Below are 25,928 nucleotides of genomic sequence, written 5' to 3' on the forward strand. Positions count from 1 at the left end.
GGGGGGGGGGGGGGGGGGGGGGGGGGGGGGGGGGGGGGGGGGGGGGGGGGGGGGGGGGGGGGGGGGGGGGGGGGGGGGGGGGGGGGGGGGGGGGGGGGGGGGGGGGGGGGGGGGGGGGGGGGGGGGGGGTAACAGGTAGCCTCTATAAACTGGGTCTATTTCCTTTCGAGTGAAAATTTATTTTTTATTCTACATGTGATATTTATCCTATTTTTATTACATATATTCATGAACTTTGACATAAATGAAGTGATTTCGTTTCTTGTGCACAAAAGTATGCTGAGAAATACAGATCTCACGTCTTGGAGCCATTGTATAGATCGTGCAATTTTCATATGAGAATATTTGCAATTAGCTCTGCTGTTCTTCTTTGCAGGTGCAGTAGTCGGTTCTGCAGTTGAGAATTGATTGCAAGTAGACATCGTTCCGTTTCTCAGCTTCCAGTCTCCTGCTGCTTTGATAAGTGACTTATCCTCTTCTCTCAATTTTTGGTCTCTCTTTACATGGTTTAGGGATGAGATAGGCACTGAATTTAAAGCTAAAACTTCATGAAAATGTAAATTCATTCACATTTTCATGCGTTAGCATTTTTTAGGATGTGTACCATTGCATATTCACCACTAAAACAAATTCTTGACATAGTTATGAACAATTTACTGTTTAGAAAATGTCCATGTTATCTCTCTGTGGAAGTTTAAGCGCTGTGTTATTTGACAAATCTGAAACATTAATGAACAGCCATCAACTCTGTTCATAGCTCACTAGACATGTTTCCAATTTTTCCTGTTTTAAGTTATATTTGAGTAAATAGTTATTGTATGTTCGTGTTTAAAAGATCGCAATCTATGCTTACCTCTAAGTTAGCACTTTGCAATGTTACACTGGAGTAGAAACTTAAATGGTCTGATTTATAACCATTTTATAAGTAAAAGTAGAGTTTATAAGCTTAATCAAACTGGACCTAAATTTGTATAATTGTGTTCAAATTATGTAAAGAATACATTCCATGAATCTGAATCCCAATTTGTGAGATGTGTACTCGAACTATACAAAGGATAGATTAACTTTATATAGGAAGAACTAGAGTTCTTTCTAGCCATTCAATCATAGGTTTCCCTGGAAGATATCATGATGCCTTTACAAGACAAAACGTTAATATGGTCCTTAGAATTGAGGCTAGTTACAAAAGTTCGTTGCATTTTCTCTAATAAGTGGAAGTGGGCAAAAGTTTGATGACACCAAGTATAGAACTTATAGACCTGATGAAATATACCAAACGGGGTGGAACCAACAGGCAGAGTTACATAGAGTTTAACATTACCCACTAATAAATGTCTGGTCGTACCACCCTTCTTTTACATGAAACGATTCAGTTGAGAGCTTTGAATTTAGAACAATCAGTTGGATGAGCCTGCAACTTTTTCTCTCTACTGGAACCTACTTAGTATTCACAGGGGGGGGAATACGGTAAAAGATCCATACCAATTCCTTCAATCAGGGATTTCCATGTTCTACTTGGGTGTTTTGATGGAGGCTAGAGAGTTAGGAAGGCGGTTGACTCCACCCCCTCGTAGTGAGACACTCGAGCTCTTTGTGTTACTGGCTTTGAAGAGCAGATTTGTATCGAGAAACACAACCACCACGGTGATGTCGTCGTGGAAATGGCGACGAACACCACGGTCAATCTTCTTCAAATCTGAGTACCTCATTTCTCTTTTCTTTGCAGCTAGTTGAAGAGCAGCTCTGACCAGTCTTCTCGCACTTCCCTGCAAAAAGCACAAGTGAAACATGACCTTAGCTTCTCTCTCCTGTTACCCACAAAATGGAAATGTAACGACACTAAAGGATAGAACGGTGCAAATTTAGAACTCAGTCCTTGGTATCAGAGGCAAAAGAGCATGGAAATAAGAGGTGAAAATCAATGGCCAATACACATTAATCTAAGAATCAGTTGGTGCAAATTTATAGACAATAAAGATGGAATGCATGTTCATGATAGCCATCCATGATACTTCAAGCAACATTCCTTCAAAACCACAATGGACAAGGCTGCTTATATCATGAGCATACGGAATATATATAGATTATTTAATGGAAAAGGTGATGAACCAAAAAAAATTAGATTGAAATCTCACACTTTGAGAATGGCTATGAACTATATTGACTGCTTCCTGGTTGCTAAGGTGCTCCCACAACCCATCTGATGCAAATATAATAAATTGATCATCTGGCTTCAACTGGGTCTCAGAAATGGCTGGTTCAGAGCTCAAAATTGGCTTTATAAAGGGCTCCCGAACTCGAAACTTTAAATACAGAGGTTCTTTATTGAACTCGGCTTTTTTCAAGTACACATCGCCTATGGATCTGGAAATCTGTAATGGTAAGTCTTGGAAGATTAGAATCTCATATTGAATTTAAACCATAGACCGAACAAGAAAGCATGTTCTCTAGATATGTGTCTAAGAGTTATGAGAAGCATTGATAGTTAGACAAGCTCTCATGCCAGTGCATACCGTTCAATGATAAAAACAACCATATTCATTTGTCTCTAAAGTTAATTAAGTTCTCTAAAACACAACCGAAACAGAAAGAAGAAAAGAAAAGTCTCGTCTTTTGACAATCTAATTTCTCCAAATAATGGAGGAGGTGCTATGGCTATTTTCACCCATAACTGGCTAACTAAGGAGAAGTGATGCCCGGTTCCATTCGATGCAAATGACCATCAAATCTAAAGCCCACCAGTTAACTTTTAGGTTGCATAATGATTGTGCTATCAGAAAACAGCCCAAACTGAGCTTCCCCTCAAGGTTTTAAAATGCATCTGCTAGGAAGAGGTTGTCATACCCTTATAAGAAATGTTTTGTTTCCTCTCTAATCGATGTGGGATCTTACAATCCACCCTCTTTGGGGACCCAACATCCTCGTTGGCACACCTCCCAGTGTCTAGCTCTTATACTATTTATAACCACCCAAGCCCACCGCTAGCAAATATTGTCCTCTTTGGGTTTTCCCTTTTGGGGTTCCCCCCTCAAGGTTTTAGAACGTGTCTACTAGGGAGAGTTTCCACACCCTTATAAGGAATGTTTTGTTCTCATTTCCAACGGATGTGGAATCTCACATATTAACTCTTAAGTTATTAATTTTTGTTCATCAAAAAGATGTTTCATGTTCTTCCTAAACCACAGTACACCAAAACCAAAAACTTACAGGATTTCACTCATTCTTAGCATGCCCTTTAGGTTAGAGAATCCAGGTATTCTAATTTGCTCAAAGTGTGGAGCAGGAAATAGCTGGTTGAAACAGCTAGCACAAGAAAATTTCAACCTTTGCTTGTACTTGTTCAATGCTTCGGCTTATAGAAAATAAGAGCAATACAGGAAAGGGATAGCAGACACAAAGCCGACCATTCAATTACTTGTAACATACAAGAGAAGTGCAAAGATCTGAACTAACTAACCTGTATTATGCCCTTCACTCGCCAAACATTATGCTTTAGAACCACAATTTTTGAGTCTTCAGGGTGTAAAGATTGCAGCTCTTGCCTCACCGACTCATTAGAAACATTGTGCTCTGTCGATAACTGAATGGCTAGAACCTCGCCCGTTGCCTTCACTACTCTACCCAAAACAGCACGTGAATCACCTAGATTTGCAACATAGAGAGTCCCATCACAGATTACACCAACTAGACAGCATGAACCAACAGCTGCAATTTGAGGATTTGTTGACCATTGCCTTTGAACTATTGAAAGAAAACCATCTTCTGTCGCTTGGAATGCCTTGCGTATTACATCCCCAGACATTGAATCTTGCTCAGAAGTAAACCCTACACAAGAAAGATCAACAAAATTTTCAAACATCTATGATGTATCCACCCAAACATATATGACAGAAATATTCCCTTTATCACAAATGAAGTGAGTACTTTAATTCAGAAAACTATAGGTGCAAAGCAGAATCTTCTATACTGGTAAACATAAACCCAAGTGAACTCATGAACCTTCTGAAATTAGTGAAATTTTTCATTAAAAATCAGAGAATATATCTAAATGATCCATAAACTAATTTTGTTTTTTTTTTTCTTCTCTCCATGATCAAATAGGAATGAACAGAAAATATAATGCTGCAATAAGAAATTTCTGAGTTTTGAATTGATGCAGAAAGTAGATGTCTCACTCTTGAGATGCTGGAAGAGATGATCACAGATATACCGAGAAGTCTCAGGGCCTCCATGGCCATCATACACACCAACAAATGTTCCTCTGGGGCCAGACTCATGTATGCTCAAACTGCCTGACTCAATCTGGCTCTGATCTTCAAGCAAATTGTTGGCTTGAACCACAGACATTGAAAACTCACCATTCAAATGTTGTCCACTATCTTTGTACCATAGCAGCCCATCTTGCCGCCCCTTGATATCCCCCGCCACATACCGATCGGTGCTCGGTCGGAAACAAGCCCTCAAGAAATCCATGAACTCCGATAACATCCCTCATCTCATCCAACAAATCCTCCACATCTAAAACAAAAATCTTCCCCTAAGTGATTCTTTTTAAACCCAGAATTTCCAATTGCAGAAGGCTTTGTTCTTCCCGCTCCTTTTATATTCCTCGTCTTTCCCAGTCAAACACAACGTAGATAATGTAGTGATAAAACATTACCACACAACTGGATTGACCATTCTTTATCCCTCTGCTAATCATAACAATCGGGGTCTAGGATATATTTTCCAAAACCCCTCTCTGATTCTTATCCCAAGCAGAAACCCCAGGAAAATTACTGGTCGCAAACAATGAACAGAGAAAAAGAAATCAAAGTCGAAGATTAAAGAGATTTTTGAAACACAATAGTGATCAAAACCAAACCCACTTCCTCCACCAGGTTTTTCTACGGATTGGTCAGAAGAAACACCATCAATCTAGAACCAAGCCTACCAATTCACATTCAACAAATAAGACCCAGAAACGATTCAAATTCAGAAATGGAAACCCAAAACCCCAATCAATAGAACCAGTCAAAAACTTAACCAAAAGGGAAGGAAACAAACAAAAATACCAGGAATTCAAGAACAGTCGAGAAGAAGAAGAAGAAGAAGAAGAAGAAGAAGAAGAAGAAAACTATGGAGATCTGAGGAGGGGGATGAATTGCAGAGGTTATATAGAGGGAGATCTGGGTGGGTTCTGGTTTTTGGTTGCTCCTCGATGGGATTTAATGAAGGAGGAGGAGAAGAAGATGGGGGTGGCTGAAATGGGGGCGGAGGCGACCCTGGCGGAAGGGTGTGGGTGAGGAGACGGAGGAGAGGGGTCGGTCCCCTGTTAAAGAGTGACAAGAGATAACTTTTGAGGCCAGCGAAGCGAGGGTCCCTAGCGAACAGTCAGCACACAGACGCGTTTGAGAGAGATCCAGAGACAATTCATTCCCCCAAGGCCTATAAGAAAGTGGCATTTTTGGTTTTAACGTGGCCTGCCCGTCACACCATTCTGCTTCATTTTTTGTCCTCTTTCTATTTTTCTCTAATTTCCATATTTCTTCTTTTTTTATTATTAAGATTTCAATTTTTTATTTTATTTTATATCATTTTAAGATAACTAATCATATTATTTTCTTTTCATTAAATTCAGATTGAGTTTTTTTTATTTATTATTATTTATATAATAATGTGGGTGAATTATTATATAATTTTAAATTGTATAATGGATTCAACAAAATTTTTGTGTCTATTTCATCTTTAAATTATATAAATTTTTAATAGGTTATTAAACTTTTAAGAATATTTTGTTTTTTTTTTTAATTTTATATTATGTTTCTAATATGTTTAACAATTTTAAAATTAATTAACTTAACAATATAAAATTAAATTTTATGTACACGTTGAATTTTAATTTTAATGTGTTTGTAATTTATTTTAAAAAGTGTTAGAATAGGTTAATGACCTACAAAAACATAATTAAAATTTTAAGAACTTATTAAATACACATTTAAAATTTAAATAGTTTTTAACTTTTAATAATCTATTTATATTTAAAAGTATTGAAGTTACAAATAAAATAAATTAAAAATTAAATAAGTAATTTAAAAAAAAAAAAAAAAAAGTTGGTCAAATGGATGGGGTTGGGTTGGACAGTGACTCAGAGGGGTTCGATGACACTGGGGAACTTTCGTGGACTGAAACCCACGTGTGAACGCGTTCGGTTGCGACAAAAGAAAGCCACTGTGGACAGGATAAGTTATAAAGAATTAAAAAAATAAAATTTTATATTCTAAAAACATTATTAAATTTTAATTTCATTAATCCATTTAAATAATAGGGTACACGAGTTAAATAAAAAATCTTTTGAAATAACTTAAAATTTTGGATTTGTTGTACGGGTAACCGAGTAACCCGAATAGAATACATAACCTAACATATTCCTCTATTTTCGAGTTGGGTTAGTCTTTTTTTATTATTATAACCCTATTATTGATCTGTCCAACCAAAAAATGTCAGCTTGCATATCGAAACCTTAACACAACTCAACTTTTATGATCTATCTTGTATAGTCTGAATTACTTGAGTTGTTGTGTTATATGAACACCCTTCTTCACCATTTTTTTTTTTTAACTTTTAAATTCACTCATTAAAAAAAAATTAAAAAGTATATCGATGGAAATAGTTTTATCACACTTTCATTTTACTTTCCTGCTAGATAATAATCAACGTATTTATGTATTAAATTTATAGCCAAGCACTTTTTTTAAAAAATAAAAATAAAAACTATTAGAAAACATTTCATAATGTATTAAATAATTTATTTCAGTCAATTACTTGCCAAATTGTTGTTTGAAAAATAAATTTAACATTAATTACAATTTATGTATAATTTTGACATTACGATCTTATACATAAGTATTCTTGTATTTGTAAACAGGTATTTTATAGGTTTAAAAAATTATAATTAATCTCATCCCAGTTTGGATAAATTCAACTATAGTATGAATTTAATTGGATTTATAGTTTTTTTTTTAAAATTTATATAGATTAATTAAAGCCCATAAAAACCTCCTCTTACTTTCATTTCTTTTTCTAACAAAATTTATAATAATTAATAAAAATACTTATAATTTTTATATTTTATTTAAAAAATATTTAAGCGATATTTTTAAATTTTTTAAACAAATTAAAATATACGTTCTATTTTAAAGATATTCTTTAATTTTCAAATATATTTTAAAAAGTACTTAATAATTTTAAAATGAGCATGTTAAAAAAAATAAAAAATTATTATTATCAATAAATGAATGGAAACCATCTATTTACATCTATTATTTCTCTTTTAATTTTAAAGTAATCGACCCTCAAATTTTTTCCCTAAAAATTAAAAACTATTATTATTATTTTTAAAAGTTAATATTTTTGAAACGTGTTACAAGGTTCGTTTATATATTAACTATAAATAATTTTTTAAAATTTTAAAAATTTTGTTTAAATATTTTTAAAGTTAAAATTTTAACTTTACTAAGGTAATAAAGCAACAAAATAAAACTAATAAAATTGGACAAAATTTTAATAAGGATTCCACTACCTTTCAATCCAATTAAAATATAAGTGAAAATTATATAAGTTATCCAATAATTACTTACTCCCAATCCACTATAAATATCAAAATTAATTAAATCACTCAATTATTTATTTATTTATTTACTAAAAGAGATTTGAAATTTTTGAATATTTGACTTTTTGATGGTAGTGGCCGTTAAAATCTCCATGTGTTAAGTCAACACTCTACGTATTAAATAAACAAATTGCAAGAAATTATGAACATTTTGATCTAAAATAATAAATATAATATAAATATTTTAACGATAAAGTTACTTTACGTGTGATATTCACTCTCATTTAAATTAGGTTAAAAGGAAATTTTTAGTCCATATTCAACTATTATTGGAAAAGTTTCTAACATTCAAACATTATCGTCCTTATAATAAAAATCAAACACGACAAGTGGTACGTAGCTCTCTCCAGAAAGAGTCTCCTATTTCATTTGAATTTACATTTTTCGACGTTGAAATCTTCCCTCATTTATTTATATATATATCTTTATTTATTTATTTATTTATTGAATTAAATACAAATTTTGTCGGAGTGGGTCAATGATTATAAAATTATATATTTAATTTTATTTAGTATAACAAGATAAAAAATCACTTATTCCTCTCTCCATCTAATCAAATTAGTCAGAAAATATGTCTGTAATGTGAAGTTTCTACACCCTTACAAATAATAATAATTTTACTGTGCACTTTGTTTAAAATATACTCTAACTTAAAATATATATATATAAACTTTTAATTTTTTTCTCAAAAAAATTTTATGATACTTTTTAAAGTTTTTTAAAATATTAAAAATGTATTTGAAATTCTTATAAAAGTTTAAGAGTTAAAGCCTAATTACCCGTAGATATTGTCCACTTTGATTTGTGAGTATTATCGTCAGTCTCGTGGTTTTAAAACACCTAGGAGGAGGTTTTCACAAGAATGTTTTGTTTTCCTCTCCAATTGGAGTGAGATCTCACAATCCACCTCATTCCTCTCTCCAATCGATTATGGAACTCACAATCTACCTCTCTTGGGACTTAGCGTCCTTGCTAGCACACCGCTCATTGCCTATCTTTGATACCATTTGTAACTGTCCAAGCCTATCACTAACATATATTGTCCGCTTTTACTAGTTACGTAATGTAATCAGCTCACGTTGTCAAAACGCATATGCTATGAGAGGTTTCCACACCGTTAAAAAAGAATGTTTCGTTCCTCTCTCCAACCGACGTGAGATCTAAGAATCTACTTCATTTGAAGTTCAGTGTCCTCGTTGACACTCGTTCCCTTCTCCAATAAGGGATCTCACAATCAACCCCTCCTAGAGCTTAGCGTCCTTGCAGGAAAACCCCTCGATACCTAGCTCTGATACTATTTGTAACAACTCAAGCCTACCGCTAGTCGATGTTGTCTACTTCGGCCGGTTACATAATGCCGTCAGTTCAAGTTGTTAATACGAATCTTCTATGAAAGGTTTCCACACCATTAAAAAGAATGTTTCATTCCACTCTTGAACGTCGTGAAGCTTTTGAACAGTGCAGTGCGGCTATGGATAAGCCGAGATGAACAGGAGGAGGAAGTAGGATGACGGTAAAGGAAGGACGACAGGTCGTCAAAGGTGGTACGATCCATATGGACCCGTCGTCTTACAGAAACACAGTGGGGAGCTGGGTCTACAATTGGTTGGTTTCAGAAATTTGCAGAGGATTGATTTTGGTTCAGAAATGAGCAATGGTATGGACTCGCTGTTCTGATCAAACAGCTCATCTATGGTCCCTCCCTCCCCTTTGATTTTTTCAAACACTTCAAATTTTGCCAGTTGGGTTTCAATTTTTTACAGCTATGGTGCGTCGTCGTGTTGAGCACGGGTAAGAGTTGCATGCCTCTCGTACGAGTGAGCGGACTTTTCCTATTTATAGAACAACGAGCTGTTACGATGGCTATGTATATAGTCGTAACATGCCTAATAATTTACGACCTACTATACTGGATAGACCCTCTCCCTGTCAAATCCTGTATAAAAGGGTGTGGAAACTCTCCTTAGCAGACACGTTTTAAAAACCTTCAGGAGAAGCCCCAAAGAGAAAGTCCAAAGAGAACAATATATGCTAGCGGTAGACCTGGACGGCTATAAATGGTATCAGGCCATACAGGTGATGTACCTGCGAGGAGGCTGAAAAGGGGTAGACACGATGCGGTGTGCCAGTAAGGACGTTGGGTCCTGAAAGGGTAGATTTGGTGGGGTCCCACATCGATTGGAAAATGAATGAGTGTCAGTGAGGACATTCGACTTTGAAGGGGTGAATTATGAGAGGCCGGAGGAGAACAAAACACCTTTATAAGGGTGTGGAAACCTCTCCGTAGTAAATGCGAGTTAAAAACCTTGAGGGGAGTAAGGACGTTGAACCCCGAAGGGGGTGGATTTGGTGGGATCCCACATCAATTGGAGAAAGAAATGAGTGTCAGCAAGGACACTCGACCATGAAGGGATGAATTGTGAGATCCTTCCTCAAAGGAGGAGAACAAAACACCATTTATAAGTGTGTGGAAACCTCTCTCTAGCAAACCCGTGTTGAAAACCTCAAGGAGAAGTCCGAAAGGAAGAATCTAAAAAAGACAATATGTTCTAGTGGGCTTGAGCGGTTGAAACTCCATATTAGAGCTATTAGAGCTTTTGTGCCAGGTTCCTTCCAACTCTTAATATGGACTCAGAGAAAGACAATGAATTAAAGAAAAGTTTTAAATCGTGGCGCCGCCGGGGATGAAAGGCACGTTTACCAGAAAAGCGGCAAATCAAGACCCAAAGTCGCCGTCGCCACCGCCAGACGTGGATTAAAGCCGGCGAGCGGCGGCGGCTGGCTGTCTCGATGGAATCGATTCCTTTTCCCATTTTCGTGACAGCCACAGAATTTGGCTCTTTCCAATGATTTGAGCAATGACCACTAAAAGTTGAGGCAAAGAATATCGTTGATGGGTGTGAATGAGACGAGAAAAGCTTCCATGAGAGGAAAATATAGGCCTCTAATTCCGATATTATTTAGCCAAAGCTATAACACGATCCAAATCGTGGGTTCGAGTGGGTTTGACTTATCCATCAATGTCGAGTAGAAGAGACGTGGGTGGACAATTGTCCCCTCTTCAAATTGGAAGATTAACATAACAGCTCAAACCCACCGATAGTAGATATTATCCACTTTAGCTCGTTACGTATAGTCGTCAGCCTCACCGTTTCAAAACGTGTTATTAGAAAGAGGTTTTCATATCGTTATAAAAAAATGTCCATTACTCTCTTCAACCAAGGTTGGATATCACAATTCACCTTCCTTAGGGGCCATCATCCTCGTTGGCACACTAACGCGTATCTAAAGATAGTAGTTGATGGTTTATTCACCAAAACAAAATCTTTTTCAGTTGGATGTGACTCGGGGGAACAAACTAAAGTGGAAGCTTGTAAGCATGTGATGTCAAGTAAATGAAGGATACATGGACGAACCGAGAACACACTCGAACGAACGTGATCTTGAAATATGAAATTACGAAAATACATACAAAAAATAATCATTATTTATATCAACAAGGTACATCTTACTTTTGAAAGTCGGTAAATTTTATTTTTTTAAATTATCTTTAAAAAAAACCTTACAGGAAGACAATAAATGAAGCTAGGGAAAACAAGATACGAATCCTACCGACCATATGAAATAAATGTCCAATCAATCTTTTTGATGTAACAATAGCATATGGTTTAAAATTATTCACGTTTCCTTATCCTAAAATAAATAAATAAATAAATAAAATAAAATATTTATTTTTCAACGTCATATTGTTTGGCGTACTCAATTCATTAAATTTTTTCCAATATATTTGTAAATATTATAGACTTATTTTTTAATTTCTCCAAAAAAAAAAAAAAAAATGCTTCAACTTTTCGCAATAAAAAAAAAAAAAAAAGACGTTTGTTCAATAATTTTTCTTACGGATAAATTCTATTTAAAAAAAATATATATTTTATCGATAGGCTAAATTAATAAAAATACTTTAAACTCTGCACTGTATCTAAAAAATACCTCTAAACTTTAAATATATATATATATATATATCTAAAAAATATCATTTAATTTTACCCAGAATTCGGGCACGTGATGACCAAGACATTCTACTGCATATGAAGTTACCCAGTATAGAATTGATTCATACTTAACCATAAAGTTTCTATGATTAAACAATGAAGAGTGAATGTGCACCTCATTGATATAGATATCGATTATCAATTCTTTTACATATTTTCTTAATCATACTCTTCAAAATCATTCTTATGGGCTCGATTTATTCAAGTAAATCTCACTGACTCAGGTGTCACATAAAATTTTAAAATCTGACTACAAAATTAAAACTACACAAATTTATCACGTGTTAAAATCTACCTGTATTAAAAAATTGAATGATTTCAGATTTATATTTTTAATTTAGATTAAAAAACAATATTTTTCGTTCTTATTTTAAAAATAATTAGCTCTTACATCATCTAAAAATAATTGTGATAATTTATATATTAATGAATAATAATTTTGTGGATGAAAAATATATTATATATTAAACGGCTTTTTCAATGGCTGAAAGGGCAAAGAAAAATTTGAAGAAAAATCTAGTTGCTTGTTGGTTATTTATTTAAAATTATTAATGTCAAATTTAATTAATTTGATATATATATATATATATATATATATATATATATATATATATATATATATATATATATATATTATGACTCTTTGAAAATTAATTATATTTAAGTTGAGTTTGATAACGATTTAATTTTAATTTTTAAAAATTTAAGTTTATATAATACGATTTAGGTTGAAAGGTTTTCAGTCTGGATTGGGTTGAATTTTCTATAAATAAAAAATTTTGGGTTGAGATTGACAATTTTAGTTGGGTCAACTCGACCAACCCGACCCTATCTTTTAAAATATTAAAAATATTTAAAGTTTGTAATAGATATTAGTGATGCGTTGTGACATGTAAATGTTTCACATTTGAGTTTTACTATATTTTAATTATTAACGTAACCTATACTGTAAATAAGTATAGTTTTAAAAAATAATTATAAAAAAAAATACAATTTAATCCGAAAATGAGTTGGGTTGAGTTGTAAACTTTATTTTGGTTGTTCGAGTCACAATTTCAATCAACTCGAATCGTGGACACCTAAAATAATATTTTAAAGAATCTTCAAACTTCATATAAGAACAAAGTCTCGAATCTGTCTCAAAAAATAAAAATAAAACTGAAGTCCGGAGATTCTCGATAATGAAATTTTTATCATGATTTTTTTGAGATGCAGATGCATTGTATCGAAAAAAGCTGAGAGGAGCTACCTTTGTGTCTTTGTTTGTGATTTATTGTGCGGTGCATTTTATCTACTTGAAAATGATTGAAAACGACTTACCTCATTTGGGGAGGTGAAAAAATTTAGTAGATATTTATTACGGTGACGTGGTTGTAATTTTTCGTTAGAATACATGAAATTTATCTGAAAATAATTTAAAACGATAGTATCATCAACATTAATGTATCGAGTTCTTTTACTAGGTTTTGCACGAACTCACCGTAGTAGGTAAAAACTTTTCAAGATTTGATTATCAGTTAATTTCTAAAAACTTTACGAACGTTTTCATTATATATGAACGAAGCTATTTAACAAAAACGTCACGAGATTTATTTATTTAATAATGTCATATGTTTAACGATTAAGATATTTTTGATATGCAAGCATGACATTATTAGCGTTTTTGTGGCAATGACATTTTGTCGATGATTTTATTTTATTTTATTATCGTTAATATTTATATATGGACAAAAAAATCAAATTACTGATATTAGTTTTTTCTTTTTATTTAAAAAATAAATAATTATTAAATTAAATAATATTTAAATTGACTAAATAAAGTGTTTGGTAAAATGTCACATCATTAATACTCACTTCCCTTGTCCTTGCTTGGAAAATGATGTGCGCCATGATGTAAACTATAGATTAAATTCGGATTGTATTAAGTGAATCTGCCACTCATAAGGAATAATAAAAATAAACTTAGGATCTTATGCACATATTTTGATTATATATATATATATATATATATATATATATTTTATTTATATAAATAATAATTGGAATTTTTCTAGTCAAACTCAAATTTGGGTGAAAATGACTTGTGATGTAATTATTAAATAAGAGTAACCCATTTAATAATAAATATTTAATTAGATTAGACACAAAATTGTAAGAATACAAATATAATTTTTATAATTTAAATTATTATAAAATTAGTCTAAATTATTAATTTTAATTTTTTTTATATAGAAAAATTGTTTTTATTTTTAGAAATTAAGGATTGATTGTCTCAAACTCTTAGTTGTGGTGGGGAATACTGTATTTGATCTCTGGCTATGATTAAACTGTATCTTTAAATTCTTTACCTGCGAACTTCAGAACACATTTTGTAGGTTGTGTTCCTTCGACACTTTGTTTTGAAGCATTTTTTTTATTGCTAGGCTACTCAAAGCAACTTCATTAATTTGCTCGGGAGGAGGTTTTGACATGGTTGGTGCCCGACCCTTATTACGTAAGAGAGACTGTTCTTGAACTTTTTTAGTTTGGACGGGTAGTAAAATTATAGTGATCGCAACAAAAAGAGAGATGAAAGCAACGTAAGATGGAAGTTACCCGAAAGGAGAAGGAGCGTCGAGATTCTAGTTGCCTCTCATCCCATAATGAAGTGCAGGAATAGAAAGGTTCCACCCTGATATTATATTAAAAATTAATGTTTTATAAATGTAAATAAAATATTAAAATTTTCATAATTCATCTTAATTATTAATTTAAATAATTTTTATAAATTTTTTATTTATAAGAATATCTGCCGATAACAGTATTTTATGGATATAAATATATTAATCAATTAAATATTACCGGAAAAAAAATAATAAAACTCATAAACAAATTGAACTCTTTGCAATCTGAGCTGAACATTAAGCAGTCCTTGGGCCGATGGGCTTTCAGCGCACAATCAGACGCTCGACAGTAAATCAGAACCCAAATTCAGCACCACAGCGTATCCTCCCAAGGAACCGTGACCCAGCGGGCGGAAGCACCAGCGCCAATCCAGTTATCCTCGTGCTGCGGGTTTTTGGCGCTTGTACTAAGCCACTGGAGGCTGCAGCTGGTGAGCGGAGCTCAAATTTGTTCGTGCTGTGGAGGTAATTCAACGTTTCTATGAAACTACTGCTTTCAGTTTGCGTTCGAGAATGGTGGCGAAGTGGAACCAATTTGTTTGGCATTGAGAGCCGAAGGAGTTTTTTTTTTTTTTTTTTTTTTTTTTTTTTTTTTTTTTTTTTTTTTTTTTTTTTTTTTTTTNTTTTTTTTTTTTTTTTTTTTTTTTTTTTTTTTTTTTTTTTTTTTTTTTTTTTTTTTTTTTCCTTCATTCGTAATTAGGGCTTCACTTTTTGCGTAGCTTTAGTTTTTGAATTACTATATCGTCTTGTGTCTTTGGCCGTCGGGACAGCACTTACATGAGGTTACGATTAGGATTAGTTAGTTGAGTGGAGTTCTGGTTTAGCTAGAGCACAATTATGTTATGGAGTCGGTCTATGGTTGTGAAGTTCTTGAGAACTAGGATTATTTGTTTATTTACTTTTTTGCTTGTAGCTTTTCGCAGTTTCAAAGACGTGGTTAGCTGCCGTATGTTGCATTGTTTGCTTTAGAGACGGTAGTTATGGATTTTGACGAGTATGATTATTTAGAGAAAACAGTTGAAAATCCTGAGGGACAGAAAGTGAAGGAAACTGCCAATGGCGGTGATGCAGAAATGAAGTCTGGAGACAAACATCGTAGTCGAAGTTCAAAGTATAAGACTGATGGTAAAGATGATGGGGAACATAGGTCAAAGCGTTCAAAATCAGAAGATGAGTCACTTGATCATGATCGACATAGAGATAGGACTTCTTCCCGGCACCGGTCTAGGTCCAGAGATAGAGACCGTGATCGGCACAGTAGCGGTAAGGAGTTTAGGGGAAAAGAGGACAGAGAAAAGAATCAGGAAGAGAGGAGCAGTAAGGACAGAGATGTGGACAGAGATAAAGAACGTGTGCACGATCATGATAGACGAGGCAGAGATGGTGAAAAGGACAGGGAAAGAGAACGGTCACATCGAAGTAGAAGTCATTCGGAAAGACATCGCAGTGATCGAGATGAAAGCATGAGACAGAGGACCCGAGATAATGAATTCAGAGAAAGAGAAAAAGAGAGAGAGTCTAGAGAGCGAGGCAGGGATGGCAGGTATTTTGTGCATTTATATTTTTGTACCATGAGTTTTGGTATTTAGAAGGAGAGAGAAGCATTAGATTACTTGTGTTGTTCTTATAATAACCTGCATACTCTAATGTTGAACTCTTTCATTGAGTAATTAAATTTGCATGTTATATTGGTGGATTATTGAGATTGTTATGCTGCTTTGCTACACTTTAAGATTTGGATTAGATATGACTCATGAGCATTCTAAATGAGTGATGGTCGATGATGTTCATTCACCATTAAAAAAATTGCTCTTGAATGCTATTGTATGATCATGAAATGATCAGTATGTATGAGCCATTTTACTCTCTAATCGCTTCAAGGAATAAGCTCACGGACTTGGCTTGTAGGGCAGCTGTAAGTCTCTGTCCAGTGATTGGATCTCTCCTTATTCTCCATACATCATCCTCTGCAAAACCTTAAAGCCATAGAAACAATGACCTCGTTTTGAAAGGTGAATGGTAGGTTAAGATATAGCCAATATGAGGACTATGTCACTGGGAGTTATTGATTTTGCTCTAAGAAAACTTGCGTATCTTCAATTGCAGCTCATCGTGATGTATGGTGCTTTAAGGACATACTTGTCCTCTGTTTCATACTAGCTTGTTTTAATTAGTAATCACTCTTTTTAAGTGAACCTCAACTAGGTTTGGTATGAAATGCAGAAGTACACATCATTCACTAGGGTTGCCCATTTCTTTCCTATTTAAGTTTTACATTGTCGATAAATGGAACTGGCATACTTGGGTAAAATAAAATTTTGATAATTGGAAATTCATCTTCATAGCTTGCAAGTGTCTATGGTTGTCTGGTTTTCCAAAATTTCTCATACAATCTTAGTAATTAGGAAACCTCAGATGGACAAGACTGCCTTTTGTGTTGGTAGTAACTTTTTAGCAATTTTAATGGCAAAGAAATTCAATCCATTTCTATTGCAACTATGAAGTTTGCTTTGGAGCTTTGTGTGTTTCAGTCATGGAGGTCATAATTAGTGGCCGTGACATGAAATCTTTTCACCATTACCACATTGAAATCCAAGATTTAATTTTGTATCTATTCTGTTGCAGAAATGCTGGTGAGGGAATTGTGGGCTTTTCTTAAGAGATGAATTCCATCTTCTGATGCTTATGGAAAATTCATTATTCAATGGCTACTGGATTCTCATCATATATGAAATTAATATTTCTTGTACTGAGTGTTTGTCTAAAATTTTAAGGTTTTTAGATTCACGGTTGATGGTATTTTATATTTAGTTGTAGAAATTATGGTTTTTTATAATTTATAGTAATTTGAACGTTTTTTTGGCTACCATCAAATCTCTCTGTTGGTTCTAACGTTAGTAGCCTACGGTGCTTTGTAATTTTATAAGCTTTGCATAAAAAGTGGAAGATTATGTTCTGGATTATTCTTCTACTTTTGTCATAATTAAGGGTAATTATCTCATTGTATTTTTATTATTTATATTTTTATTTCAAGATCTGTTTTTTTTTTCACCCTTCTAAATAGCATTGTTTATAGTCCACTTCTAGGTCTCTCTCATGACTTAATTATCCATCCAAAGGGCGTGGTTATAATTTTGCTAGCTAATAATAAAGGATGTCTTTGACCAATGTTTTTTTCCACCCCACAGAAGACACAAGGAGAAAAAGGAAGACGGAACAGAACCAGAAGCTGATCCTGAAAGGGATCAGAGGACTGTATTTGCCTATCAGGTAAACCTTCTATTGGGACATGATATATTCCAAAAAAAATTCTTATTGCATATTATTAATAAAGTCATCTGACATTTTCTGTGATCTCTTGGCTAGATAAGTTTGAAGGCAACTGAAAGAGATGTGTTCGAATTCTTCTCCAGGGCCGGTAAGGTTTGTATGCTCATCATATTGTTTCTACCACATTTTCAGCTCTTTTAAGCTTCTCTTAGGATAGAATGTAGTAATTGGTCAAACCAAGTTGCTTTATTTAACTCCTATTCTATGGGAGGTTTTAGCTGCATTTTTTTTAGTTGAACTACTATAGTACATTGTAAAACATACAACTAATCTATAGAAATCAACATCGTTATCAGTCTTTCCAAGTAACATCTCATGTATGATATAAGAAATTGGGTGTCCATAATAAAAATATGCTTCTATGTGTAGAATCTTTTATGATGGGGTTGGGGAAGGCTATGCGACATTGACAATTCATCCTTTGCATTTCCCATTATTTCTGTTTTTGAAGCCTCTCCAATATTTGTGCTAGGTTCTATAAAAATTGTGAGACTTTCTCTTAGGTGTTGGGGAAGGTGGTTTTCTCAAAACAGGTAGGGGTCCATCTCTGAAGTTTCCGAGACCATAGGGACTGGGTTTTGGGAATGTGGGATCCTATGTGATAGCTTCCCTTAGAGATTCTTTTGTGGCATAAGATAAGAGAATAGTGGGTATATACAGACAATACACCTATGGGTAGGATTCAGGCTTGTTGGGTATCGACACTTCTAGGAATTCGTTGAACTCATCATGTTTTTATTGTAGTAATCCATTGGTTGGTGAAGGTTCTTTGATTCATTTTTGGTAGGATCTTTACATTTGGAAATATCTGATAGGCTGATAGCAACTTTTGAACAATGTATCTTATTCTTCTGGTTGGCTCAAGTCAGGTCCTAATTGTTCCTCTGTGTCTCAGAAAATTTATTCTTAATTTCCTCTTTATGAAAGCTGAGTTTCATATGTCTTTAGAAAAATCTCTCCCTCCCTCTATTTAAAATTTTAGTCCTAATTTCTTCGGAATGCAAGTTAAGTTTCTTAAATTTATAGAAATAAAATTCATCAGCCCAGCAAATCTCTCTCTTCTTTCTTTCGTCCTTTTTTTTAAAAAATTATTTTTATTTTCTTCTATGTGGAAGTTGATTTTCTTATATCTATTGGGGAAATAAAAGTCATCAGCTTGGCAAATCATTCTGCTGTCCAATTTTTCTTTTCGTTTGTTGTCAGTAATTTCCTATATTATGTATCGCTCTAATTGATGGAACACAACTTACAGGTGCGAGATGTACGCCTCATCATGGATCGAAATTCAAGACGTTCTAAAGGCGTTGGGTAAGATTAGTGTGCTTGATGATGTTCACTTGGGTTGATTGGAGTTCGGACACTTTTGATTCATGTTGCCCTATATTTCATTATTTTGATTAGTTTTAAATCCAATGCCACTACTTTTCAAATTTCAATGACTGTTTAAGACAAAATTTGATTGAACATACTTCCTGAACAAGAAGTAGATGAGTTTTCTATGGTGTATTATAGACAAAATGAAGAGGGAACAAATCAGATTACGGGTGTGAATGGCGAAAACCCCAGCTCAGAACTACAAAAGGAGTGCCTTCCAATCATTGATAATCACCAAAAGACCCGCAGCTGCACTAACAAACTTTCCCCACATCCCATATCCCACGACCTGCTACTTGACTGTTTCAAAATCAAGCTGGTTTCTAATGAAAAGAACAGCATTTGGCTTGCTGTATGTATCTGTAATTTATTCTTTATTTTCCTTGGATTTAATATCGTACCTATATGTGTAGGTATGTTGAATTTGTGGATGCAATGTCTGTGCCCATGGCTATAGCACTTTCCGGCCAGCTCCTGCTAAGTCAACCTGTGATGGTAAAGCCATCTGAAGCTGAGAAGAACCAAGCTCAATCAACTTCTGCTGCTGCTGGACCAGGGGGAGTAATGGGTCCCTACACTGGTGGTGCCAGAAGGTTATATGTTGGCAATCTGCACCCCAACATAACAGAAGATAACCTTCGTCAGGTTTGTAAATGAATGTCACTGGACAGAATACATGTTACACAGTACTAATAACTCTGTTACGTTCCATTACCATGTTCTATTAAATCTTTCAGATTTATTTATTTTTCTGTCTATTGCTAAAAAAATTAACATTGTAATATTGGTGCCTTGCTTGGATAAGTTGATTTCCTTTCCTTTACTTCCAGGTTTTTGGAGCTTTTGGCATTGTGGAACTTGTTCAGATGCCCCTTGATGAATCTGGGCATTGCAAGGGTTTTGGTTTTATTCAGGTGAAATATATATCTAGTGAATATTTTATTCTTTGAGGAGGACGCAAGCATGCTACGGTATAAGCTAATCAAATCTATTTGAATGTAGTTCTCACGTCTTGAAGATGCTAGAAATGCATTGAGTTTGAATGGACAACTTGAGATTGCTGGTCGAATGATAAAGGTGATGCATATTTTCATCATATATTCATGTTCATGTATTTTTACGTGCAAATTTTTTGCTATCGTGCTTGGCATGTTCTTTTTTGCTGCATTGAACAACAATCAAATGCTAATCCGCTATTTTATGCTGCACTAGTTATGAGAGTCTTCTTCTCATTTGTAAGGATTGGGATATCTTCAATTGAGTGAATGTCTGTCTAGGGATAGATTTCAAAAGATTTACTTTGATTTTTTTATGTCTAGAGTTTTGAGCGTAAATTGCCGTCTTTCTTTGATGCATTTTATACTCCCCAGAAATGTGAGCCTTTCATCTGAGGGGTTAAGTTGTGACATCTCATGACTGATAGACTAGTGGGAGATCTCGGAGGTCCTGATCACTTGAGTTTAAGGGTTGCAAGACACTTGAACCTGATGGTTTTCTTTAAGGAATGATCAAACGTCATTAAATTAGATTGCTCGAGGTGTTCAATGAGTTATCGGAATTGGATATAATTTTATGCTTTGATGAATGGGGGCTTATCTTCTCTCCACAAAGATAAATTCATGCAGAATTAAGACCTTAGACCATAAGTTCAGTGACTTGCTTGCATAAAATCATTTCTAATACTATAGCGGCAGGATGATGAAGGTGTTGCCACAAATTATTTCTAACGATCAAGTGCTTTGTAGTTAGCAGACGAACAATTGTTGAACTTCTTACTCCGATTGAGGATTATAGAACGTGTAGACAAAAAAGGTGCTATATTTAAAATGGTCATGAAAAGGCATGCACATGGTCATATGATTTGGATTTTTTGAATTATGTTATGTGGAAGGCTTTGTATTAAATGAAGACATGAGATGCTTGGGGTTGGGTATTTAGGCTATCCATCTATCTATCTATTGGTGAGAAATCCAGCTTTCATTAAGAAAAAAATGGAAGTATATAAGATCATGCAAAAAAGAGAGCCCACAAAAGACAGGCAAACAAAACAATTCCCAAGGAACAATTACAAAATTTTTTGTAAGTGAAGCGTACAAGGAAACATGGAATCTAATAAGGGACCAAAAACTTTAGAAGGAAGACGCTCTAGCTTTTTAAAGTTTCTATTGTTCCTTTCTTCCCAAAGTCCCTGCCAAACAGCACACGCCCACTTGCCATAACAACTTTCCTTTCTTATGAAAAAGAGGACGAAGAAGAATCACCTTGACACCCGGTTCTTGGAGTTAAATCTTCCACGGAGAACTTTCCAAACAAAAAACTTAACCTTCTTGAAAATTTTTACCATTCATAACAGGCAAAGACCGAATCCCTCAAGGGAGAAGGGTTAACCAAACAAAGGAAAAGGATCTACCTGAAAATCCATCCGAGGGGCTAGAACACGAATAACAAAAATCCCTCCTAGAAGCAAATTGAAATTCCCTCAACATAAGAGGAGGGCAACAACATTTCCTTATTCCCTCTATTATGACATCAAGCGGCAAAACCTCAAAATGGGAGCATGCTGAGCAAGAGCTTCAGCCATATAATGATTCTTATTCTGGACAAATGGTATAAACAAGGATAGCAGAGCCAGGGTGTCTATCCCCAACCACATATCTTCCTAAAAAAAAAGTTTCCTCTCATCCCTAGCCAAACAGCAAACAAATAAAGACAGGAAAGGATACTCTACAACTATAACTTTCCAAGGAGTTCTGGAAGTGGCATCAACCCACTCAAGGTCCATATTTACTCATGATGAACCTCTTGAGTGATTTTATCATGTCTGTAGTTTCTACCTGGTAGCAGCTATTTCTTTTCAAACAAATTGTTAGGTTGCTTGCATTTTAGTTCGTGATCTATCAAGTCACCTGGCTTGTTTTCTTGTAACGCGGCTATTTCTTTTCAAAACGAGCTGTTAAGTTTTCTTTTTTTTTTATTGGTTCTTGATTACAAAGTAGAGCTCCTTGTAATTTCTCATGGGGATTGTTTTGTTTGTCTTCAACCTGTGTTTTTGTATGGTTGGTTTCTCATTGCATTTTCCTTCTCTTTAATGCCAGAGCATTTTTAATTAAAAAGTGTGCAATTGTTGGTAATTAGATAAGAAAAGGGATTAATCCATAACAATTAACAAATATTATAGATTATCCGATTCAGCAAGATTGGAAAGTAGTTTTCTCGTTGTGGGTGTTAGATTGATTACAGGCAAGCTGATAGCACGTAGTTAGCAACATTTAGTATTCTAATACAGGAAATAATATCGTTGAAAGGGAAGTGGGAATGGACAAATTGGTAGATGACTGGAAGGCTATTAAGAATATGGCGAGGTTTCCTTTGAATGTGCCTTTTCTAATCAGTAGTATGGTAGCATGAGTAATCAAGTACAGTCAATTTTTTGGCTGGAATTATATCATGATATTTTTTTTAATCTTTTTATACAGGTGTCCACAGTCACAGATCAGCCTGGACTGCAAGATATTGGAGCAAGTACAGGAGACCTTGACGATGAAGATGGTGTTGGCTTGGTAAATAAGTCTTCTATCTTTGTTCCTCTCTCTCTCTCTCTCTCTCTAATAAAAGAAGCAAAGTTCTTTCGCACCATTAATTAAAAATAATCACCAAGAAAGTTGAGAGTTATGGATTTATTTCGAGTTGTAAGAGTACCTGAGCCATTGGTTCTATTATTGTTTGGAAGATTACACTTGTATTTATTTCTTTGTTCGTTCTTTCTGCTTTGTTAATGTTCAACCTGGTTTCTTGGACATGATCCATCGACAAGTAGCTTCTTAGCTCTTTCTTACTCCTTCATTTTCGTTATTTTTTTAAATATCATTTATTTGATTTAGTCCATTGTTATTTGAATGGACCATTTAGAGAATGAAGATTGGTATTTCTACCTCGATATGTGTTATTTTTGTTTTTTGTTTTTTTAATTTTTAACACAAAGTTCTATTCTTAGAGAAATATTTAAGGTCTGTTTGGTAAGCAATCTGCTACCAAACACATATTTGGAAACATGAAATCTAACTCAATCTTCATTGAGTCCATTCTTTTAACATTTTTGTTTTCAGATTGACTACCAAAGAGGTCTTAAGTAAACAAATATTTATTATTATTATTATTTTTTAAATTTTGTGCCTGCGCAAGGGCCAAGCTCTAGAGATATCAAGACTTTTTCTTCATGTTTTATTTATGGTCTTTGGCTGTGGTGATACTATTTACATTTTTTTTCTTTCTTTCTGGAAGTTTATTTTCTTGCTTCTGAATGTAAAAACTTAAGACATACGAGGTAAAGTGTAATAGTTACTACATTTTATCATGAATGTTATCTACCGTTCTTTACACTTACCCCAAAGCTTTTGTAAGGTTCTGGTGCAAACTTTTGGTTAAGATATCTTTGTGTATGCGTCAGCTGCTACATTAACAAAAATGTTTTCAATTCTTCAGTCCTTAAATGCTAGTTCTCGAGCATCCCTGATGCAGAAACTGGACCGTACTGGCACTGCATCTAGGTTTGTGTTTGTTGAACTTATTTTCATTTGAAAATTTCCAATAAAAAATCATTTGAAGTTTGCATGTTGTTTCTCTGCAGCATTGCTGGTTCTTTAGGTACACATGTTGTAAATAACACAGGCGCTACCATGCCAATGGCGCCAATCCTTGGAGTTGGAACTATCCCTTCCCTAGGTGTTGCTACTTCTTTGGTCTCCGTTCCTGCTTTTCCTGGACTTGGTGCAGCCGGCGTTCAGGTGCCCACTGTTGCTGCTAATTTACTTGGTGTTGGTACTCCAAGTGAATGCTTACTATTGAAGAATATGTTTGATCCTACAGCTGAGGTATGCTACATCATTCTAAAGGTCTCCGTTAAATTTTCTGTTTATGTTCTAAGTTTAATTCATTATCCCTTGTGTTCGGCAGTTGGAACCAACTTTTGATATGGATATCAGAGACGACGTGGAAGAGGAATGCTCTAGGTTCGGAAAATTGAAACATATATACGTTGACAAGTAAGTTTAGGACTTTAAGTGTAACACCCGCTCATCGACAGCTCGATTCACAGGAGTTACTACTGATATAGATAATTTACGTCGAAAACCAGTCATAAAACCCAACACATTTTCATACCTAATGAGTAAAACAGTGAATCCAATACTTTTTACAACACAAAAATAAGGAAACAACGAAAGTATATGTGAATAAAACAGTACTGGTTTCACATGTTTTACTTGTTATGTATGAAAATGTTTTGGGTTTTATGACTAATTTTCGAAGTAAATTATTTATTTCAATGGTAACTCTGGTGAATCGAGCGGTTGATTTGCGGGTGTTTCAAGTTCATGAAATTGCATTATATATAGCTTTTAACAACTCCCCATTTCCTGAAATGTAGCTTCTTCATTTCTTCTTCATGGACAGGAATAGTGCCGGTTTTGTATACTTGAGATTTGCAAATTCAGAGGCTGCAATGGATGCACAACGTGCCCTTAATGGAAGATGGTTTGCTGGGAAAATGATCGGCGCAACGTTCATGGTAATTCTTTGGTTATTATCTTTACCTCATCTGTTAGAACAATGATTCCAGCTTTTTAAGGAATTTCTTTTATATCTTCAGGACATCCCTAGCTACGAAGCGAAATTTCCAGACAGCAGATAGTACTCGAGATTAGTTCGAATGCTCTATTCCGAAACAGTAATTCACCTGTTGGACCATAGTGAGATTATTCTACCGTGGCTAAAAGGTGCTAAGGTCAGAAGATGATTCATGTCTTTGAAAGGTACACAGTTTACGATTAACAAGCACGATGACCTTGCGAAAGAAGACAATATTCGCTCGTTCAATATGAATATTGAAAAGTTGATTGTAGTTTAGCTAAGATACGGCCCTTTTGTACGCGTTCTATCAGGAGTTTATAATCTAAACACGATTTGACCTAGGAAATTCGGTTCAAACTCGTCAGCCCGTTCGATTTACGTCCAAGGATACTTGCAATGTTGTAACACTGTTAATGTTAATTTTATTATCTTATGCTTATGAGACTTCAAACTTGATGGCCTGAATGGCTTAACCTTTTTCTATGTAGAAATTGGACTTGCAGCCTAAGCATCAGATCTGCAAGAATCCTCCCTCTGGTTTGTCATTTTCCATTCAAATGAATATTTATATAAAATATTGATGGGCAGTACGGAAAAGATGGCTTGCATCTACTGCCATATCTTCCAAATTTATTTAAAATATTCATGTGAAACATCTTCAAATTTGAATTCTCTTATTGATTTTATTTCTTGGAGAACAAGAATCAATTTTAACCATTATATTCTAAGAATTTGAATTAGTCATTAGTACCTATTATAAAAGTAAGATTAAAGTTGACATGAAGCGAATGAATAATTGATTTTTATTGATCTACTCGCATTAAATCATATCATTTTTTGTTATAGTGTGTTTATTGGTAACTGCGTCCCACGTTGAATTAAATAGAACATGAATTGGAAGTTAAAATTAAGGTAAATTTTTGCCATCAAATTTGAGTTTCGTATCTATTCTAATGTTAAGCGGTCTCTTTAATGGTCGGTTAATGTTAAATAATTATCTTTATTGCCACTTATTATGTGTAAGTAAAAAATATATTTTATAAAAAAATGTTTTAATTTTCTTTAAAAACTTTTTTACATAAACAATAATTATTTTTTTATAGTGCTATGGTAGTAAAAATAAATATTTAAGGATGATTTAAGATCTATAAAATAAAATAATATATCACTTGTAAATTTGTATTTTTCATTCAATATTTGTTATAAAAGAATATTTAAACTTTGCGTAAA

At 34.2% G+C, this 25,928-nt stretch overlaps 2 protein-coding genes across 4 annotated transcripts; one reads left to right on the forward strand and one right to left on the reverse strand.

Moving 5' to 3' along the window:
- Nucleotides 1–1,111: 1,111 nt before the first annotated feature.
- Nucleotides 1,112–5,434, reverse strand: LOC111468213 (probable protein phosphatase 2C 60). The gene is made up of 4 exons (XM_023113356.1): nucleotides 4,176–5,434; nucleotides 3,458–3,825; nucleotides 2,136–2,372; nucleotides 1,112–1,766 (listed from the first exon to the last, which is right to left on the reverse strand). Exons 1-4 carry the CDS (start codon nucleotides 4,486–4,488, stop codon nucleotides 1,512–1,514), a joined length of 1,173 nt encoding a protein of 390 aa, XP_022969124.1. The 5' UTR covers nucleotides 4,489–5,434; the 3' UTR covers nucleotides 1,112–1,511.
- A 9,242-nt stretch (nucleotides 5,435–14,676) lies between these two features.
- LOC111468152 (RNA-binding protein 39) lies at nucleotides 14,677–25,426 on the forward strand. 3 transcript variants are annotated; one of them, XR_002714719.1, is made up of 15 exons: nucleotides 14,678–14,831; nucleotides 15,280–15,909; nucleotides 17,555–17,636; nucleotides 17,733–17,789; nucleotides 18,949–19,004; nucleotides 19,484–19,715; nucleotides 19,901–19,984; nucleotides 20,073–20,147; nucleotides 22,547–22,630; nucleotides 23,553–23,617; nucleotides 23,698–23,941; nucleotides 24,024–24,112; nucleotides 24,522–24,636; nucleotides 24,718–24,880; nucleotides 25,187–25,426. XR_002714719.1 is itself a non-coding variant. In XM_023113268.1 (14 exons), the coding sequence occupies exons 2-14, from the start codon at nucleotides 15,347–15,349 to the stop codon at nucleotides 24,757–24,759; spliced, it is 1,788 nt and encodes a 595-aa protein (XP_022969036.1). In that variant the 5' UTR covers nucleotides 14,677–14,831; nucleotides 15,290–15,346; the 3' UTR covers nucleotides 24,760–25,178. The 3 variants fall into 3 exon arrangements, 2 of the variants coding, with proteins under 2 accessions (XP_022969036.1, XP_022969035.1); XM_023113268.1 differs by lacking the exon at nucleotides 25,187–25,426 and having other exon boundaries at nucleotides 14,677–14,831; nucleotides 15,290–15,909; nucleotides 24,718–25,178; XM_023113267.1 differs by lacking the exon at nucleotides 25,187–25,426 and having other exon boundaries at nucleotides 24,718–25,178.
- Nucleotides 25,427–25,928: the final 502 nt, after the last annotated feature.

This window comes from Cucurbita maxima, unplaced genomic scaffold (genome assembly GCF_002738345.1).
Source record: "Cucurbita maxima cultivar Rimu unplaced genomic scaffold, Cmax_1.0 Cma_Scf00036, whole genome shotgun sequence".
Lineage (NCBI taxonomy): Eukaryota > Viridiplantae > Streptophyta > Magnoliopsida > Cucurbitales > Cucurbitaceae > Cucurbita > Cucurbita maxima.